Below are 20,490 nucleotides of genomic sequence, written 5' to 3'. Positions count from 1 at the left end.
CTCAGATCTTGGTCAGGAAAAGTTAATGAGCCCTGCCTTTTGATTTATAGACTGTTTCCACAGAATTCCTCTTGGTGGCTCCTCAAAACAACCGAGATGGGAGATCGATCTTACCGTCTGCTTTACAGATGAGGAAACCAGCTTGGAGAGGTTAAATAATTGCTTTTTGTCTGCAGTAATGGTAGAGTTGGGACTAGAACCCCTGTTCATTTTATCCTACTATAGTCATCTGGCTCCGTCAAGTTTCTGAATGCCTTGCCGCTTTGCCATCTGTGTGCTGGGGCAACTGCTAGAGAAGACCCACGTGCGGGCCGAAGTTCAGTCTCTTGAGGTCTGAATGTAAGACTAAGAATGTAGGGTACCCAGAGCCCCTGGGTGATTACAGAGAAGCAGCTTCTAAGCCTTTGCAGCTCTTGTGCCCCTCTTCAACCTTAAACCTCATCTGTATATTACATTTCTGCGTTGTCTGTTACATAGGGTTTGAGTGAAGGCTACAGTGGGGAGAGTTAAAAAATAGTTTCAACTGTCTGAAAAGTGTGATCTAGGAGAGAAAATGGACAGATAAAAATGTAAAAATGAGTCACTGTAAGTGACTCAGCAGCATCCAGATGGGATGATGTTCTGCAGGTTAGAGTTGAATCTTGCAAGAGGGGATCACATTAGGGAACATGGTTATCGTAAAAGAGCAGCACTGCAGATCCTGTGATGGTTGGCACATCAGGTGCGTGGATGACTCTCTGCTAACTAACCGAAACTATATCTCCCCCACCGTAGCCATGTGGAGATCTTTACAGGGACGCAGATCTTTACAGGTGGTCAGGGAGTTGCAGTTAGGGTTTATGCTGTTTGGAAGGTGCATAAACGGAGTCATCAGCAGTGTGTTTCTAGCATATGGGAGCAGGTGGCATGTGTGAGGTTTCAGGGTTGTGCACCCAGCCTTTTTTGTCAGAATTGAGGTAAGTATAGGTCCTCCCTATAGGCAAGGAGATAAGGTGTCTGTTTTCCGAGCGAAGAGTGTAGTTTTACATTGATCATAATGAGTCCCTTGGGGATTGTGTGAGATGTGTTGTGAGATCAAAACAGTGTGTGTGGTCTTGTTTTCTTTTGCTTTTGCAGTATTGCTAGACTCTGGACCTTCCTTATTCTCCAGCACACTCCTAGCCGTTCCCTAGACCCAGGACTTGGCAGTTCTATAGATATTTTATTTGTGGGTTGGTACAGCATGGTCAGCAAAGCCAGCTTTGGTAAGAGATGCAGACTGTCCAGTTCCTTAAATGTCTGTGACCATGTGTAAGATTAATAAACTCAGCTAAGAAGAATTCCCTCCATTGCTGATACATGAAATGTTTTTAATCCCAACCTTCTAAACCAAATGTGAGGGGAGGTAGGCCTTGTCTAAATAAGAAGGGAATTGGACTTTTTTTAAGAGAGATTCCCAGGTATCTTCTTCTTCTTTTTTTTTTTTTAAAGATTTTATTTTATTTGACAGAGTGCAAAAGCAGGGGAAGCAGCAGGCAGAGAGAGGCAGGGCTAAGCATGGAGCCTGATGCAGGGCTTAATCCCAGCACCCTGGGATCATGACCCGAGCCCAACGCAGACACTTAACTAACTGAGCCACCTACATGCCCCGATTTCCAGGTTTCTTGTGGAAAATGTGGTTATAGTGAACACATCTGTTTTATGTTGCTCCTTTATTGTTGGATTATTGCCCCAAAGTACCAAAGTCCTTGATACTTTTAGTATGTTGAAGGTCCCTCAATCTCAAGAAGCCTAAAGGCATTTGTACTAAAACAGTCTTCTAACAGAATATTAAGTTTTAAAGAAACCATGTGGTATGACTTGTAGATAAATGGGAATCTCTTAGATGCTACTTTAGATAAGGAGCTCATAAAATATTTGAATTCATTTAATGAGACCTATTTATTCATGAATTAAGTATATGGCACTGGGTTGGTATTATTGGGAGGCATACCATCAGCGACCCATCAGCCATGAGGATTTGACTCTAGAGTTGGGTTCATTTAGTACCTTCATCCTTTAGATGATGGAATTAAAAACCTGTTCATTTTAGCCTCTGGTGGGGCAGGGCCACTCATAAGTTGCAAATAAAGAAAATTAAATCCAAAATGAGAAAAAGTAGAGGAGTAGACTACTGCTACCTCGGTGGGATAATGTTTGATTACACAGATGCAAGGAAACATAATTGGCGATTAAAACCGAAGAGGTCAGGACTAGAAACAGACCTGGATTAAGCAGACGTAACATAGAAGTCTTGGGAAAAAGAAAGGATCACGCGAGGCCTTGGCAGTGACTCGGCAGTAGAATGTTGGTACTAAAAATTGTGACGAGGTGTATTGAGATAGATCAACAGGATGCAGTGACAAGCCTGAGAAATAGTCCTGCTATATTCTGAGTTGTTTACAACCATTTAGAGTTTCCAGTTTGAGCTCTCATTTTAAGAGGAACATGGAGACTGCTTAGTCAAGAAAAGAGCAATGAAGGTGAAAGGGCCAGCCAGTCAGACCTTCCCGGAGGTGTAGAGTCCTGACTGTGGGGCACCAGCACTCTGGGCGGCTCCAGCAGGCAGGGAGGGCAGCACAGGGCTGGCCTCAAGGGGTCTGCTCTGCCGGTGTTTGCCACTGGGCACGAGGGGGATGGGAAATGGTCCTGGCTCTGAACTCTTAATGAATTTGGTTGGGTTTTTTATTTGTGATAAGTTCATTAGAACTTAATTTCTCAGAACTCTTAATTAACTAAAATCTCTAATGTCTTGCTTTTTTCTTTTCTTTTTTTAATGTGTTATTTATATATGAGAGGAGCAGATATTTGGTCAAAAGAGGCAATTTCTAATTGCCTAGGGTCATTACAGCTTCAGCCTCATCTCTCATAACTTCTACTTCACCCTCAAGACTGTAATGCAGTCATTGATGTTCAGTGTCCTGAGGTACTTCAAGATCATCAAAGGTAGATAGTTTTCAATAAAAAGGTTGAAATAGGATTTTTCTGGCTAACCTTCACTTAATCAGTTACATTTTAGAAACCCTACTTTCTTTGAGCTTTCTGGTTCATCACAGTTTTAGTGTATAGAGGGTAAAACTGCTGATGAAGGGGGAATTTGAAGGCTTTGTTAGAAAAAGTGTGAATCAGCTATTCTTTATCTCCACAAGCAAGCAGAATTAGAGGAAATGGGCTTAGCTTGCAGGAGAGATTGAGGGTAGGCATAAAGGACAGCTTCTTGATGATAAGGGTTACTCATATTGGAATACCCACCATGGGAACTGGTTGTGTGTCCATCCTTGTTAACAGTCCCATGACTCAGTACACAAACCTTTGATGTTTTTAAGGTCCAGGACCTACCCCCATTTCTCATCTTCCCTACCCCTTCTGCTCTTGTCCCTTCTTTTGGCAGCATTTTGTAGTCCTCATGACAGAGCTCTTTCTGACCCATGGGAAAGGACTTGATCCGTCTTTGGGATATAGTGCTATAGAGATAGTGGGGGAAGTGTGAGAGGAGGCAGTAAGAAGCAGCCTTAAAGTAGCGAATAAGAAACCGACTAGTAATTATGATCTTGGTTATTTTTTGTTTTTGTTTTTGTTTTTTTTTAAATAGAATTTTTAGAAATTCCTCCTTTCAACAAGCAGTATACAGAATCCCAGCTTCGAGCAGGAGCTGGCTATATCCTTGAAGACTTCAATGAAGCCCAGGTGAGGAGTTTCTTTGTGTAGCTTCCCGGGTGGGTCAATGATGAGAAGAACCTGGGGGGGGGGTGGGTTTCATAGGCAGCCCCATGAAAACCCTTTCCACAGTTCAGGAACTGGGAAACTGCTACAAGGTTTTGCACGAAATAGAATTTTTACTTTTATGTAAGGAAGAGAAGTTGGAAGCCTTATTTGTTAAAGGCTGTGGTTCTGTTTCTGGGACAAACGCAGATTAAAACTTGTGTTTAATAGAAATCCCCATTAGAGTGTGGCTGATTCTCAGCCTGGAAGATTGAATACCTGGGCTTGGGTTGTCCCTTGAGGGTTTAGGCCCCCAGAAAAACCTGCATGTGAGGCAGGGAGAGTATCTAGGGCAGTGCCTTGGGCCTTTCATTGAGAAAGGAAGTGTTGGGCAGAAGGATAAGCTCAATCCCATTTTGGGTAGTATTTGGAAGTGTTCAGATCTGTTCTCTGGAACGCAGGACTACTATTCAGGGGCTTTCTGTAGAAGTCACCAGACCTATTGGTTCTGTTCCTTTTCTTCCAGTGTAACACAGCCTACCAGTGTCTCCTAATTGCGGATCAGCACTGTCGAACCCGGAAGTATTTCCTGTGCCTTGCCAGTGGGATTCCTTGTGTGTCTCATGTCTGGGTCCATGATAGTTGCCATGCCAACCAGCTCCAGAATTACCGTAATTATTTGCTGCCTGCTGGGTACAGCCTTGAGGAGCAAAGAATTCTGGATTGGTGAGTATTTGAGAGCCCAACTAGGATGGTAGGCAGGAAGACAGCAAGCTTTTGGAGGGGGAAGAATCTAGGTGAGAGTGTATTTGTAGAAACTATAATTGTCATAGGATAAATTAGAGAATTTCAGTGAGTTCTTTTCATCAGTTCATCTAATTTATGTTCCTGATGTATCCTGGTTAAGGACCTTTTGAAAATGTGTGAGGATCCATGTAGGTTCAGTATTCTTGACCTCTAAGGTTAGGGGACTAAGTTTTAAGCAAGGCATTTTATTCTCAGCCCCAGGATGGATCTGGACAGCAGAAGGGCTGAATTAGAATGCCAGGATTCCAGAAAATACATGATTTACAGGAGAGAAGGGGAGTGGTATCCTAATGCAGGACTTTGGGAAACATTCACATGGGCCCAAGTCCCTTGGCAGAGGGGCTCTAAGATGCTGTGTCTCTGACTCCTTCATAGGCAACCCCGCGAAAACCCTTTCCACAATCTGAAGGTACTCTTGGTGTCAGACCAACAGCAGAACTTCCTGGAGCTCTGGTCTGAGATCCTCATGACTGGGGGGGCAGCCTCCGTGAAGCAGCACCATTCAAGTGCCCATAACAAAGGTGGGTCCCTGCAGAGTGTGTGTGGTGGTACTGCTCTAAGGAGGGCCTCAGACCCACGGATGCTTGGACTTGTGGTCTGACTGGCTGACCTTGTCCATGTTTCTGAGAGAAGAAAGGTACCACCCTCAAGAGGTGAGCCACTAGGAGTGAGGCCCTGGGTTGATGCTTCTGCTGTAGTCTAGTGCTGTATTGATAAACATGCCTATAAGGTTAGCATCTAATGATGGTGACTTTTCACTTTGGGTTGTGATCAGTAACACGGACATGAAAAGCTTGAATTTGGGTGCAGTCCTACGCACTGGCTAGAAGGCATGTCTTTTTCCATGGAAGGCTAAATCCAGTCTCCTCTCTTCCCTCACCTTCCCCTGCTTCCTGCAGATATTGCGTTAGGGGTATTTGACGTGGTGGTGACGGATCCCTCATGCCCGGCCTCGGTGCTGAAGTGTGCGGAAGCATTGCAGCTGCCTGTGGTGTCGCAGGAGTGGGTGATCCAGTGCCTCATTGTTGGGGAGAGAATTGGATTCAAGCAGCATCCAAAATATAAACACGATTATGTTTCTCACTAAGGATACTTCGTCTCATTGATTTTATTCCCTGATGTTGTGGAGATTGTGTTTTAACCGGGTTTTAAATGTGTCTTGTGTGTAACTGGATTCTTTGCATGGATCTTGTATATAGTTTTATTTGCTGGACTTTTATGATAAAATAAATGTTGAATCTCTTTGGTTGTAGTAACTGGGATTTCTTCATCCATTCCTTTGAACTTAATTGCAGAACAAAAAGCAAGACAAACCTAGTACCTTCTGCGGTTTTCAATAGGCTTGTTCATAGTAGGAAGACAGCTAGCCAAGGTAAATAAGTGAAATTTTAAAAATTTTCTGTGGTATCTTTGTCAAAAGGTTATCCTGGGCTAATATTTGACTTTCAAAAACTTGATTTTACAGTAGGCCCAAATCAATACATGGAGCAAAGTTAAATAGAATTGGGCATCTCCTGTTACTTAAAAAAAATCATCTTAGAGCGGAGCTCACTGACAGCTGATGTGGGTACTGTACTCTGAGAACTAAAAAGGAAAAAGCACCAATTGCTATGAAAGGTCAGTGACTGTAAGCCTGATGGGATGACTTTCTGCAAGGATAAACATGAGAAACGCAGGGACAACACTTGGAAATGTTAGCAGCTCTGGCCAGAGGTCCAATTTTATAACTGTTATTGCTGTCATGGTTCCTAGAAGCTTTCATGCTTTCCCTACCACTAGCAGCATCCCTGTTGATGTCCTGTGATTCTCTGAAGCAGGAGTTAAAAAGTTTTCCCTGACAGTTAGTAAATATTTTAGGCCTTCTGGGCCATTTGACGTGTCACAAAACCTTTGCCATGACAGCATGAAAGCAATCACAGACAACAGGTAAATGAGTGTGGCTGGGTTCCAGTAAAATTTCATTTACAAAAACAGGTGGTGGGCCAGAGTTTGCTAACTTCTCCATAGACAGAAGTGGAAAGGGTTACCTTCAGCACACAAGTATAGGAAATAGGATATAGTATGTGGTAGGGAAGGACCAGAATCACTGGCTACAGACTGATGCTGGAATGCTGCATTCTTTCTCATTATGGAGTTGTTCAATAAACGTTTATTTTTGTTCACACCAATATGAACATTAATAATTACAGTAATGGTTGGGCCAGATTAGGGGAACCTTAACTTTTGTGGTTTTTCCAAGAGGGGATAATAAGACTTGCAGTTTTCAATATTGGGAACCTAGAGATTTGACCTCAGGCTTTTTCTTAAGGACTCCTTTTCCGTGTTAAAATAGGAATAATTAAACACGTCGTCAATAGAACTGCCCTTTTTCCGGTCTGAAATAATTGGAAGTTATTACTTACTGCTGTCTCTCGCCGCTTGAACAGTACCTAGGCGCATAGTAGGTGCTCAACAAATGGACATGTCTGACAGATGTTCTCCATGTAATGGATCTTGCAAGGTCAGCAGAGGGAGAGCTGGCACCACATGTCCTCCATGGTGGGTGAGTTAAGAACTCCCTTAAGATGGGGTAGACTGTTCCACACAGGAAGGATTTGTACCCATGAATGTTCAATAGTAGTAGCTTCTAGGAGGAAAGGTAGGGCCCTCAGTAGATGGCAGGCATTTGCAGAGCGGCTGGAGAGTGGGATGTTTTGAATTTTGTCACGGATGTGGGAACGCTGGTGAGAGACTGCTGGTTTGTGAACCAGTTATTTTCACATCCCGAAACTATAAAAGAAAAAAAGAACCTCATCAAATATGCTTTCCCAAGATTTTCTTCAAAGAAAGAGTAATCAGGGCAGCCTGTAATCTACCTAATGTCATCTTCTAAAACAGTTTTCTTGTACTTTTTCTGCTTAAAATCACTTAGGAAAAATCTGCTTGAGGACATTTGAGAGACAAAAAGGAGAACAATAAAGTGCTTTTTAAAAACAGGAGAGACCTCTGAGAAAAGCCAACCACCAGTGAATCTTGGTGGTGGTTTCACTGAATGTTGGATTAAAAAGCTAAGAACTTGAAGGGGCAATCACCTTTCCCATGCATGGAAGCTGGGGACTAGAAGCCAGGGAGGCAGGGTGCCCGGTGCTGCAGAGCTGGTTAATGTCAGAACTGGGAACCAGCCACAGCCACTCCACTTCCCAGTTCGTTCTTCCTGCCCAGCAAACTAAAAACCCATCTCAGCATCAGGAGTTTTAGTATTTCACTATGATGGTGGCTTTTACTAGAAGTTAAGCTTCATTAATATAAATAAAGATGATCAGACACAGCCCTTTATCTCAGCCTATTTCCTTGTTTATAAAATGAGGCCATTTGGATGAGATGGTGGCTAACATCTCTTAGCTCTGGAATTATAAATTGTTCAAAAGTCACACACACAGAGTCCACAAACTTCCCCAAGGCTTGTTCGTACCTGCCCAGAGTTCCACCGGCCTGGGTGTAATATTTGTTATAATCTAGTCGTAAGAGGAGTTGAGCCAAATCTGAGTTGATCTGATGGTTCCGAACACTGGAGAGAATCTTGAATAGCAATGAAGACTGGCGGCTGAAGCCCTGCAAGGGAGAAGGACCCGGGCTGTCACTCCTCTCAGACTCACCAACTGTCCATGTGGAGTGAGGGGAGCGGGGGAGCTTCTTGAAAAACTCTTCCTCAGAATTCTACAGCACCAGCTGGCCTTCCCACAGCCTCGCTTCTCTTAGCTCCTAAAAGGTCGTCTTAGGACGGAGTCCACAGATAGCATGACTTTCTGTGAAGGTACACTCCCATGCTCAGTAGGAAGTTAGCATCCGCTTTCAAATTAATATATTCTGTTGTATACTGGGGCTGGGGAGAGCCGGCGGCTTTTTGTTAAGGATAATTAAAATCCCAGTAAAGCAGAGTTTGTTCAAGGAAGTAAGGAGGTTGGATAGGAGAATCTGAGAACAAAGCCAGTGCATGTTTGTGGGCTGAAGAAACTATTCACAGCTGAACTATTTTTGAACGCTGAGATGATGGCACATAATTAGCTGCTTCAGAATGAACTGATACCAACATTTTAATCTTTGTATCTTGTTATTTCTGTGTGTATGTATGTATTGGGGGAAATGCTTTATTGTCTCTGAGGAAAAGATGGAGATTCCCCACTGGCAAAACATCCTCCACCCTCTGGACAGGGCTGCATATGGCCAACAGCCAGGCAGACTCACCTTCACCAGGATGCCCAGCTGGGCAGCCCCACGTTCATCCAGCGGGCCCAGGTTCTGACTGACCAGCGAGCAAAAGCCGTGACAGAGATCTAGGATTTCGTTCAGGCAGTGAAACACCTACCCAGGAAACAGTTGGTATGAGGAAAAGAAGGAAGATACATGTATGATATTAAAGATTATTCCCACTCTTTGATCTCAGGAGAGACAATGTCACGTGTCAGTCCTGCTGGCCCCTCAAAATGCAACAAGTGGAAACCAAATTCTTCCCTTCCTGCAAAGATGCTGTCATTCTCTTAGTCACCCCTGCATAAACCTTCCACTGTAGTCACATCACACTAGTCATCATTTCTTGGGCCCAGCCAGTGTGCTCCTGCCCTGAGCTTTGCTTTCACTGTTGGTCCCTATACCCAGGATCCTCTCCTTGAAGCCACTTCATGTTCTGCCTTCTCAGTGGAACACTCCTTTCCCCATGTAGCCTTTAGTGACCCCTGCTTCTATTATCTATACTGTTCAGGCCACCTGTGTTGTTACTGATCTATGTATGTATGTATGTATGTACTGTTTCTCCAACTAGATTGTGAGCTCCTTAAGGGCAGAGCCATGACTTATACCTCTTTGTATCCCCAGTGCCTTGCACACAGTAAGCACTCAATAAATATTTAATGGTGACCACCTGCTCTCATCTTCTCCTTTACCCAAGGATGCACTCCTGCCATTTGAGGACAGTCTGCCTGTCATAGTGGCTTTTGGTGGTGTCAGTTCACAGAGCCCTTGGGAGTGGCATCTATGTAACCTGTTGTCTCTTAGTGCAGCAAAAAAAGCTTCGAATAGGAGCAAAAGAGAAGTCTGCAGTGTTTGTGGTGTGGCAGGACTGAGGGAGAAGAGCTGGCTGACATCAGAGATGAAGTGTAATCTATGTAACCCATATAATCAGAGAAACTATGAGGGGTCATTTCAGCCTTCCCGCTTTCTATTCTGGAATTGGCATGCATGTTGAGCTTTTAAAAAAACACACCGGGCCCTGGGTTTCACTCCAGAGATTCTAATTTAAGTGTTCAGGGTCCCAGCTTTTTAAAGCTTCCAGGTGACTCCCATGTGTAGCCAAGGTTGAGGGTAATGACCCTGAAGGAGATGGACATACACACACACGGGCAGGGAGACACTACTCTTGGCTGTGAAAACAACTTGGAACTGGTGTATCCTGGCCCAAAAGACTGCTAAGAAAGTAAGTACTATATGTGCTTTCATTAGTCTTTCTGTGGTGTCAGGTTTTTTTAAAATTAAATCCTTTAAGCACATACTCTATCCTCTGTAGCTGCTCACCACATCCCCAGGATACAATATTTCAGAAATTCAAAAACATTTAAGTTCCCTTTTAACATTCCCTTTTAGCTTTGCTTTAAGTTGTTAAAAAGGTATGAAAATGGAGATTCAGCAATTGTTTTAATGATAGTTACGTATCCTGGCAACTCAGGATCGAAGGGAACAGTCAGGCGAGAAGCAGTCCAAGGAAACCAACAGGCCTACTTACAGGTTTCAACAAGATAAAGGACTGAGCCAGCAGATTGCTGAGGAAGTGGTCATGAGCCAATCGGATGCTTTCAAAGTCACGGGTGGAGTTGATCTGATGCAGAAGCTGTGAGAACTGAGACTCCAGCACGTCCACCTGATGGGCAGGGACACAGGTACTTTCAGGACCCAGCACATTCTAAGCACTCGAGGACATTAAGATGCCTGACATTGGGGGTGCCTGGGTGGCTCAGTGGATTAAGCCGCTGCCTTCGGCTCAGGTCATGATCTCAGGATCCTGGGATCGAGTCCCGCATCGGGCTCTCTGCTCAGCAGGGAGCCTGCTTCCCTCTCTCTCTCTCTCTCTGGCTGCCTCTCTGTCTACTTGTGATTTCTCTCTGTCAAATAAATAAATCTTTAAAAAAAAAAAAAAAAAGATGCCTGACATTATGAAAGAGAAAGTCTCCCTCCTATTCAAGCCACTTTAAAGCTGACCAAAGACCCCCTCGCGTTGCTTAGCTTTCTACAAAGTTACCTGTCTAATGCCTAAGAAGCTCCAAAGTTCTGGCAGATCGCCTCGCCTCATGCCACATCCCCTCCACCAACTGATGTTCTAGCCAACTCTAAACATGAGGGTCAGATCAACAAGAATTAAAAAAGAATTAAATGCTGCACTGCTGACAAGAACCCTAGACTCAGTCTCCTTCCCTTTATTCCCACTTTCTTCTAAAATGCCACCAAGAAACCCTGCCCAGTGATAAAATCTGTGCCTTTTCTCAACCCCCAACATTTCAACCACTGCAGGGTTGAAGGACCTCTTGAATCAACCCCGTTCACCTCCCAGACTTTGGTCGCCCTTCCTCTAGTCAGCCCTGGGCCCGGACCTGGAGATAGTACTGAAGATTATCCACCAAGAAGGCCATGTGGTTTCTCAGGCGCCACTTGACGGCGTCTGTCTGGTTGGATTTGAGGTGCTTGCGCTGCATCTGGAGGGCCCAGCAGTGCTGTAGCTCGGCCTGCACCCGGCGCACGCTCAGTAAGTACTTGAAGACAACATTGTACCTGCGACAGAAATGTCAGGCTCTTTAGGAATAAAACTTCATTGCCCACCTCACCTGCATGACAGACCCTAGGACTCTGGGCCTGCCACCTGTTCCTTGAGAGGCAGGGAGGCAAGGAGAGTGGCTAGAGCTGTGGCTGAATGGACTGGCTCACGGAGATGGTGGAATATTACATAGCTGTCAAAATGAATGTGCTTCAGCTGCACAGCCCAAGAGGACTCCTAGCAGTAGGATTCTGAATAAAAAAGGTAAATCTCAAGAGTACATAGAGCCTTTTATACTTTTATTCAATAAAGCTTAAAACAAGCGGGTAGGAAAAAAAACATACTTCGAGGGAATATATATTGATGTTATAGAACTAAATATTAAAAGGACAGAAAATGGGACTGTGGGAGAGGGGTGACCATGGGCTGGGGGAGCCACGGGAGGGAGACTACGAAAGACCGTTACTGTTGGTGTTCCAGTTTCCATGCTGGGAAATGCTTTTACAGCGTATGTGAAAGGAAGGCAGGAGGGTCTTGTGTGGCCCAATAATAACAATGTGTTAGGAGGCAAGGATTTCAGTTAATCGAATTTTCTGTCCCAAAGAAGAGAATGCAAGTAAGGGCTCCCTAGCTCCTGCCTCACGGCAAGCTCAGGGCCTAGCTGCCTCATGCTGAGCCCTGCGCTGAGGACACACATGGGAAGAACAGCTGATTCCTAGTGAAACTGGATATATTTACTTGTTCGTAGGCAGACTTGCAGAAACCAATGTGATTTGGTTTTTAAGATCATCTATTTCTAATGGAACAACCTAGTAAAAATAGTACACTTTGTTTGGATTCGGATTTGAACAAGCCGAAACATAACAAGACATTTTTGGATAACTGGGAAAGTTTCAATCTGTACCAGATATCAGATAAGGACTTATTGTTAATTTTACTGGCTGTGATAACTGCACTGTAGTTACACTGACAACGCACCGGCTCTGCATCGCACATTGATGGAGTGAAACAACACGCCTGGGCTTTGCTGTCTAAGGCTCTCGCTAAAACAAGAGATGGAACAAGTGACGCTGACAGATGCTGCAGCTGGATCATGTATACATGGGGGCCATTATGGTCCATGCTTTTGTTTATATTTAGAAATTCCCATATTAAAAAGTTTTTAAAACTACATCAGAGATTGATTTTTTTTCAAGGGCGTTCAGAGCATATCAAGTGAGGATATACGTGTTTGCCTGTGGGACACTGGGAGCGGTGAAGGCTCAAGGACAAGGAGCAGCTTCCTTCGTTGGGCTGTGGGCCCTGAACCTACCCCCCAAACTCCCGGGACCAGCCTTGTCTTCTCCAGATCATGCCTAGGCTCTCATACCCTAAGCTTCTCTACTCAGAAAGGTAGAGAGGACTGGGAACAGGAGCAGAGGGTGGAAGAGAGGCCCTTTTGTTCATCATTTCCCTTTATCTCCATTCCTCTAGCCTGAGCACAATAGCTACTGTCCTCCAGCCCCAGCCCGGGCCAGGACAGGATTTGGGAGATTTGTGTAAGTGTGGGGAAGGATTCCACATGTGACCACTAGCCAAGCCTGCTTCTCCACCTCCCTTCCCCTAGAGCTCTGATTTCCTGCCTCGGGGACAGAAGGTCCTGATGGAACTGAGCAACAGCACCTGGCAGGCTCTCAGGATAAACAACAAAGCTGATCCCAGAGCCTCTTACCACACTGGTCCCGCTCCCGTATTCCATCCCAGCTTAGCCATCCCCACTGCCTCTCCCTGGGGGTAAGGCGGCGAGCTCCTCTGCAGTGGCTCAAGTCCACAGCAAACATCTGGGCTTGGAAAGTCTTCCCAAGTAGATCAACAAAAAATTACACAAATTTTAGGGAGGAAACTTGCTAGTCTGATGGAATTGGCAAGGGCCAGATTCTTCATGAGGTGCTCAAGACTGCATCTTCCAGAGGCCACAGACAGAGAGTGTGTAAACTGCTGATTGTGCGACTTAAAACATGACAACGGGCACCTGGCCGGCTCCGTCAGTGGAGCCTGCGACTCCTGATCTCAGGAATTTCAAGCCCCACACTGGGTACAGAGATTGCTTAAAACATAAAATCTTAACAACAAACACACACACCACTACCACACTGGTGGTCTGAGGGTCTGACACTTTCATTCATCCCAGCACCCAGCAGCCCCCACGGCCTCGTGTCCGCGGCTTCACTTGCTAAGCTTTGCTGTCCAGTCCCTGAAGGCAACTGCATTTGCAGCCTCTGACTTACAGACTGTATGACCACCAGCCGCGTGGTTATCCTGTGCCCAACAATTCTATTCCTGTTTATTTCTACCCTTGCAAGTCAGGTCAGACTGACCTAGAAGAAATTCAGAAATACTCACTTTTCCAGAACAGCAGGGGTGAAGAGAATGTGTAGCGGCCACTGCACTTTGTAGGAGAGACCGAGAGCTGCCCAGCCAGATGCAGGGGCTTCCCTGGGAGATGTTTCCCGAGAAGGCCCTTCTCTTGCCTGAGCAGCATCTGTTAAGAAAATACAATGTTGCTCATTCAGAACCACGGCTTCCACAAGGTGAGTCACGTTCATGAGGGAGTGCTCATCCCTTGAGCCTATAGTGTCAGAAGCATACAGGCGACAAAAAGGGGACTTGCATTAGAAGGCAAGGGAAGTCTAAGGGACTTGCATTAGAAGGCAAGTGAGATTCTCTTAGGAGGTCTCTCAGATTCTTTTTTCAACCTTAAAAGTCTGTTTGCTGGAAATAGAGACCTTTCCAGCAGCAGGGCAAAAAAACCATGGTCTGGGCATCCTGCCTCGCCTCTCTGGACTTCCCTTTCCTTCCATACAAGATAGGGCCCCAGACAACGTGACTTCTAAGGTCCAAAATGAAATGGTTTCTGTGGAGGTGGGTGGAAGCACGGATGGGATAACAGATGATGAACCCATAGGAGCAGAAAGATGCAAGAAAGAATGGCAAACCTTTATGCTCCTTTCCATGATACTCGATTGTCAAGTGCAACAGAGGGAGAAGGTTGTCATCATCCAGGAGAACCTTGTGTGCGGACTGCTGGAAGGCCACATTCACATCTGCAAGGGGGAACACAGTGGCTGACAAGAACGCTAGGCTACGTAACAGACCCAGGCACCGCTGGCTTTCCACTTCTCTAGCCCACCTGACACTAATGGTGGGACGCATGGAGACAGGCTACTTTTAACGGCCTCGCACACATTCCCCCTTCTCTTGCTGATAATAGCACCCAGTTTTCCCTAGAGAATCACCCCTCCCAGTATTAGCCATGTGGTTCAGTGGGGTTGACAATACCTGATGCTAGGGGTAGGCAGGTGACCCAGCCATACTCAATGGAATGGAATACTCTAACTTGTTACACTATTTTGTTTAGGGATATGAACATGACTCCAGCCAAGCCAATCCAGAGGCTCTATTCAGAGTAGAGTTTTTTTTGTTGTTTTTTTTTGTTTTTGCTTAGATAAACTGGGATTTAGTGGGATGTGAGGTTGGTTGGAGGCCATCTTGCTACCATATGGAGCAGGCCTGTTTGAGAAAAAAGGCAGAGGTGAAAGATGGAATGGCACCAAGTCCCGAAGGCGTCATGTGAGCCCCCGGATCAGACTTTGCCTAAAACCTTCATCCTCTGGCCTTTTCAGCTATCAGAATCAATACATTTTTCTTCCCCTTTGCATGAGTTTGAATTGGGTTTTCTGATATCTGCACTGAAAAAAGTCTTGTGTGACTACAGTGGCCATCTATTGTTTATAGAGTCAGACAAAAGGAAACCATGGTGTCCCCCCCATTTTGTTTTAATTTTTATTTATTTATTTATTTTTATTCTGATCCTTTCCCAACTCTCCTCACATAGTCTGAATGGAAATGGTTGTCATTCCCATTAGTCAAAGGTGAACACTTCACTTTATCTTCATGTCGGACATCTTTGGTGCAGGGGTATGTTTATGATCTGGACTGGGCTAATCAAAACCCCTTCCTGGGATCTTTCAATTTGCTCCCAGAGATGCTGGATTTGGCTCCTCCAGTAGATACTGTGAGGTACTTGCTTGAAACTATTGCTGGCCATGTTTCCAAATTGGAGTGGAAGGCCATCAGAGAGCATGGAAGAGGCACACATAAGATACGGTAAGAAAGAAAATTCTAGCAATATTCAAGTCCCTAGTTTCTGTTGTCTGAAGCCCAGCTAATACTATCCCACTGGAGTTACAGATGAAATAGCAAATAAATTCCCCCTTTCTACATAGGTTGGTTCAGGTTAGGTTTCCATCATTTGGAACCTAAAGAACTCGAATATAACAAGGGGCAGTAAATAGCGCTATGTCTGTCCGGTAGGGATGTAGGATGACACTATGATAACATAATACCTGATTTATACCCACTCTTCCAGGAAGGATCAAAAGGCAACTCCCAGTGACTTCAGTGTGCAACCCACCAAAGGGCCTTCCATCTTTGGAAACCCTGCTCTCTAACTCACCAGGTTGCTTTTAACGTGGAACAGAATGAACGGTTCAGCAGCGGTCAAGAAACACCCTACAACATCAGTCAACCTGTAATTCTCAGGTCCAGAGGGCAATTACCATGTTCAGTTACTGCAGTGGGTGGTGTTTTTAACATGTGTTGAGCTGTGTCAATGAAGGCCTGAAACAGTTCTCCACGTCCCAGAAGATAAAAGTCTTTAATGATCTGCAGAAAGAATGTCAATTTAGGCAGAGCCCCACATCATGGAGCCCCGCATCAGGCTCTCTCCTCAGCAGGGAGCCTGCTTCCCTTCCTCTCTGCCTAAATTGTCAAGTTCAGTGATCTAGAAAGGCAGGAGCTGCTCACCATCGTAATTACACATGAAGTTGCTAATCTCATCACTGTGAGCCCAGCCTACAAAAGGATATAGGCTTTTGGCATTTCACAGGGGCACACTTCCCACTCGTCAAGGCAGGACAACGGTATGTCTTTAGTGTCATTTATTCAATGGCGACACAAGTCTGTTCTGCCAGAAGAAAGTAAACACCCAAACCTTTGTGCTATAGTATATGTGTAATATTAGGGAGAATTTGCCCTCTTGGGTGAGGACATGTGAGGCCATTCTGGAAGTCTGGGTACAGGCAACCAATGCTCTTAGGGAGAGCCTACAGAATAAAGTCGCTGCCCACCAACATCATTTTAAGAATTAAAAGACGGGGGCGCCTGGGTGGCTCAATGGGTTAAAGCCCCTGCTTTGGCTCAGGTCAAGATCCCAGGGTCCTGGGATCGAGTCCCACATGGAGCCCTACATGGAGTCCCACATCAGGTTCTCTCCTCAGCAGGGAGCCTGCTTCCCTTCCTCTCTGCCTTGTGATTTCTGTCAAATAAATAAATTAAAAAAAAAAAGAATTAAAAGACAGCTATTACCTTCAGCTGACCCAGTAAATCTGACTCTTCTACCATGAGCTTCCAGAGATGCTGTGAAAAGAAAAAAACAGGAATAAAATTTCATTCCAATGAAAACTTCTGTAGAGAATGGTTTTGTGGGGCACCTAGGTGGCTCAGTCATTAAGCGTCAGCCTAGAGAATAAAGTCACTGCCCACTAGCATCATTTTAAGAATTAAGACAGGGGGCTCCAGGTGGCTGGGCTAGCTGGGTGGCTCAGTGGGTTAAAGCCTCTGCCTTTGGCTCAGGTCATGATACCAGGGTCCTGGGATCAAGCCCCATGTCAGGCTCTTAGCTCAGCAGGGAGCCTAATTCTCTCCCTTGCTCTGCCCCTCTCCAACCCCACCTGCTCCTGCTTTCTCTAATTAATAAAATCTTTAAAAAAGCTTCTGCACAGCAAAAGAAATAATCAACAAAATGAAAGACAACCTCCAGAATGGGAGAAAATATATGCAAACCACATATTTGATAAGGAATTAATATCTGAAAGATATAAAGAAGTCCTAAAACTCAACAACAACCACCACCACAAAACACAGACAATCCAATTAAAAAATGGAGGAATTAAACAGGTTGTTTTTTTCCAAAGAAGATATACAAATGGCCAACAGGTACATGAAAAGATGCTCAATATCATCAGCCAACAGGGAAATGTGAGTCAAAACCAAAGAGCTATCATTTCACACCTATTAGAATGGTTATCATCACGAAGAGGTAACAAGCTGTTGGCGAGGATGTGGAGCAAAGGGAACCCTCGTGAACTGTTGGTGGGAATGTAAATTGGTTCAGTCACCATGGAAAACAGTACGGAGGTCCCTGAAAAATTAAAAGTTGAACTACCACATGATCCTTAATTCCACTTCTCGGTGTGTACACAAAGGAAACGAAACAGGATCATCAAAGAGATACATGCACTCCCACATTTACTGCAGCGTTATTCACAACTGCCAAGATACGGAGACAACTAGGTGTCCATGACGGGTGAACAGACAAAGAAGATGTGATATATAATGAAATATATATATTTCAGTTATGAAAAAGGAAATTCTGCCACTTGTGACAACATGGATGGACCTTGAGCATATTATACTGAGATACGTCAGAGAAAGAAACACTGCATGATATCATTTATATGTATAGTCCAAAAAAGCCAAACTCATAAAAACAGAGTAAAATGGTGGTTACCAGGAGCTGCAGGGTAGGGGGATAGAAGAGAGGTTGTTTAAGGTTACCAACCTGCAACTAGTAGGTAACTGAGTCCTGGAGATGTGAGTCATGGTATAGTGAATATGGACAACAATGATGTATTATAATCAGATTTGCTAGGAGACTAGATCTTAATTATTCCCACCACAAAAAAGAGATGATAGTTATGGGATATAGCAGAGGTGCTAACTATCCCTATGATGACAATCTTCTTAAGAATATATAAATGTGGGGAGCCTGGGTGGCTGAGTGGTTTAAAGCCTCTGCCTTCGGCTCAGGTCCTGATCCCAGGGTCATAGGATCAAGCCCTGCATCGGGCTCTCTGCTCAGCAGGGAGCCTGCTTCCCCCCCACTCTCTCTCTGCCTGCCTCTCTGCCTACTTGTGATCTGTCAAATAAATAAAATCTTAAAAAAAAAAGAATATATAAATGTGTCAGATCAATATGCTATATACCTTAAATTTACACAATGTTATATATCAAATACAGTTTGATTAAAAAATAAAAGCACATGTATTAATGATGATAATAACTAAAAATAAAAACACATGTAATAAAGATCCTCAGGAAAAGATCAATAAAGATCCTCAATAAAATAAAGTTTAAAAAAATTGTATGCTCAGGATACATTGAGAAGAGTGTTATTTCAGGGAATGGATGTGCTTGTTCTCCCATGATGCATTCAGAAAAGTGTTTATAAACACCTGTAATAATGGTATTTATAAAAGTGGTACCTAATTGCTATGACATGAGTGTTTAAGTACAGAGATATGTTTACCATTCAACAATGCATTTATTTATTTATTTATTTATTTTTAAGAATATTTTATTTATTTATTTGACAGAGAGAGATCACAAGTAGGCAGAGAGTCAGGCAGCGAGAGAGAGAAGCAGGCTCCCTGCTGAGCAAAGAGCCCGATGCGGGGCTCGATCCCAGGACACTGAGATCATGACCTGAGCCAAAGGCAGCGGCTTAATCCACTGAGCCATCCAGGCGCCCCTCAGCAATGCATTTAGAGAAATGTTTAAAATAATGATATTAATGATGGTTATAGAAACATTCTGAACAAGCTTTAAAAAAGGAATAAACTATTGATACATGCAACAGGGATTAATCTCAAAATAATCATGAAAAACATCCTGACCCGCCTCCTCCCCGAAAAGAGCACGTATTGTTTGGCTCCATTTATATAAATTCTAGAAAATGCAAACTAATCCCTAGTGACAGAAAGCACATCAATGGTTGCTTGGGGCCAGGGAGGTAAAAAGAGTTGCAAAGAAAGGATGGAAGAAGATATGAGGTAAATAATGACCTGGAAAAGAGGTGGGTAATGATTCTTAATTAATAAAATAGAATTTAAGTTTAAAAAATATATATATGTGTATGTGAGTATATATATATATATATGTACATATATATTAATATACAGAAATAAGTATATAAAGAAGACATTATATATACATAAAAGGAAAACAATAAATATATATTCATTACAAATATGCACATGCCTAACATCCAGCTCGGAAATGAGATATTAGAACAGGCACAGAACTCTAGACTCACAGAATATACACTGTCTGGGCACAGGTAGAACTAAAAACAAAAATGGGCCCTACATTAATCCATAAAGGAAGCCTCAATCAACTCCAAAGGACCGATCTACAGACTGTGTTCTCCAACTATACTGCAATAAAAATTAAAGCTTAATAAATTCCTGGGGTTAAAAAGAAAATCAGAAAGAAAATAAATTATTTAGAACAGGATGATAATATGTATATACTCCATGCCAAAAACTTGTGGGACAAGGTCAAGGCAATAAAGTTTTACATGTATTGCCTAGGAAGCAAGGGTTACAAATAGGAAAGTCAAGTTTCAACCCAGGAAACTGGCAAAAAGTAACAGAAAACTCAAAGAAATAAGAAGGAAGAAAAACAGGGCGCCTGGGTGGCTCAGGTCATGATCCCAGCATCCTGGGATAGAGCCCCTGATTGGGCTCCCTGCTCAGTGGGAAGCCTGCTTCTCTCCCACTCCCCCTGCTGTGTTCCTTCTCTCGCTGTGTCTCTCTGTGTCAAATAAATAAAATCCTTAAAAAAAAAAAAGGAAGAAAAATAATAAAGGCAGATATCAATGAGATAAAGAAAAAAGGTAATAAAAACACAAGCTGTCTCTTCGAAAAGATTAGTTAAGACTGAACAGTAAAAGATTAAAATAAAATACAAAATAAAACAAATAGCTACAGACAGATTTTCTAAAAACTTAAATCTAGACGAAATGGGCCTTCCTAGAAAAGTAGAAAATACCAAAATTGGTATAAGAAATAACAGTCTTGAACAGATAAATACAGGTTTAAAATAGGTTCACTTGGTAAAGATTTTCTTTTCTTTTTTTTTTTTAAAGATTTATTTTTTGCGGGGGGCATGAGCGGGCAGAGGGGCAGAGGGAAAGGGAGAGATATCCTCAAGTAAAGCCTCGATGAGTGTGGAGCCCCTCGTGCGGCTCGATCCCTGGACCCTGAGATCACCACCTAAACCAAAATCAAGAGCTGGATGCTTAA

General features: G+C 43.7%; 2 protein-coding genes across 9 annotated transcripts in view; one reads left to right on the top strand and one right to left on the bottom strand.

Annotated features, from left to right (window-relative positions):
- The window catches only part of TP53BP1 (tumor protein p53 binding protein 1), a 78,183-nt gene extending 72,400 nt beyond the window's left edge, over positions 1-5,783 (top strand). For 3 of the 4 annotated variants that reach the window (XM_004751242.3, XM_013055468.2, XM_004751240.3), the window contains 4 exons: positions 3,611-3,705; positions 4,247-4,446; positions 4,903-5,048; positions 5,427-5,783. In XM_004751242.3, the coding sequence (XP_004751299.1) occupies positions 3,611-3,705; positions 4,247-4,446; positions 4,903-5,048; positions 5,427-5,614 (629 nt within the window). In that variant the 3' untranslated portion in view covers positions 5,615-5,783. Of the gene's footprint in view, positions 1-2,822; positions 2,965-3,610; positions 3,706-4,246; positions 4,447-4,902; positions 5,049-5,426 lie in introns of those variants that run through there. The other variant, XR_199297.3, reaches the window with a different exon arrangement.
- An 860-nt stretch (positions 5,784-6,643) lies between these two features.
- TUBGCP4 (tubulin gamma complex associated protein 4) overlaps positions 6,644-20,490 on the bottom strand; it is a 37,660-nt gene continuing 23,813 nt past the window's right edge. For 3 of the 5 annotated variants that reach the window (XM_013055488.2, XM_013055489.2, XM_045067720.1), the window contains 7 exons: positions 16,712-16,762; positions 15,904-16,009; positions 14,281-14,388; positions 13,688-13,826; positions 11,145-11,322; positions 10,283-10,417; positions 8,144-8,868 (listed from right to left, as the gene is read on the bottom strand). In XM_013055488.2, coding sequence (XP_012910942.1) covers positions 8,536-8,868; positions 10,283-10,417; positions 11,145-11,322; positions 13,688-13,826; positions 14,281-14,388; positions 15,904-16,009; positions 16,712-16,762 — 1,050 coding nt within the window. In that variant the 3' untranslated portion in view covers positions 8,144-8,535. Of the gene's footprint in view, positions 7,297-7,978; positions 8,119-8,143; positions 8,869-10,282; positions 10,418-11,144; positions 11,323-13,687; positions 13,827-14,280; positions 14,389-15,903; positions 16,010-16,711; positions 16,763-20,490 lie in introns of those variants that run through there. The other 2 variants (XM_004751227.3, XM_013055487.2) reach the window with 2 other exon arrangements.

The sequence above is a fragment of the Mustela putorius genome, unplaced genomic scaffold (assembly GCF_011764305.1).
Source record: "Mustela putorius furo isolate JIRA1106 unplaced genomic scaffold, ASM1176430v1.1 tig00003898_pilon_pilon_pilon, whole genome shotgun sequence".
In the NCBI taxonomy this organism is placed as follows: domain Eukaryota; kingdom Metazoa; phylum Chordata; class Mammalia; order Carnivora; family Mustelidae; genus Mustela; species Mustela putorius.
The sequence above is the reverse complement of the archived record's forward strand: the minus strand, read 5'-3'. Positions and strand labels throughout refer to the sequence as shown.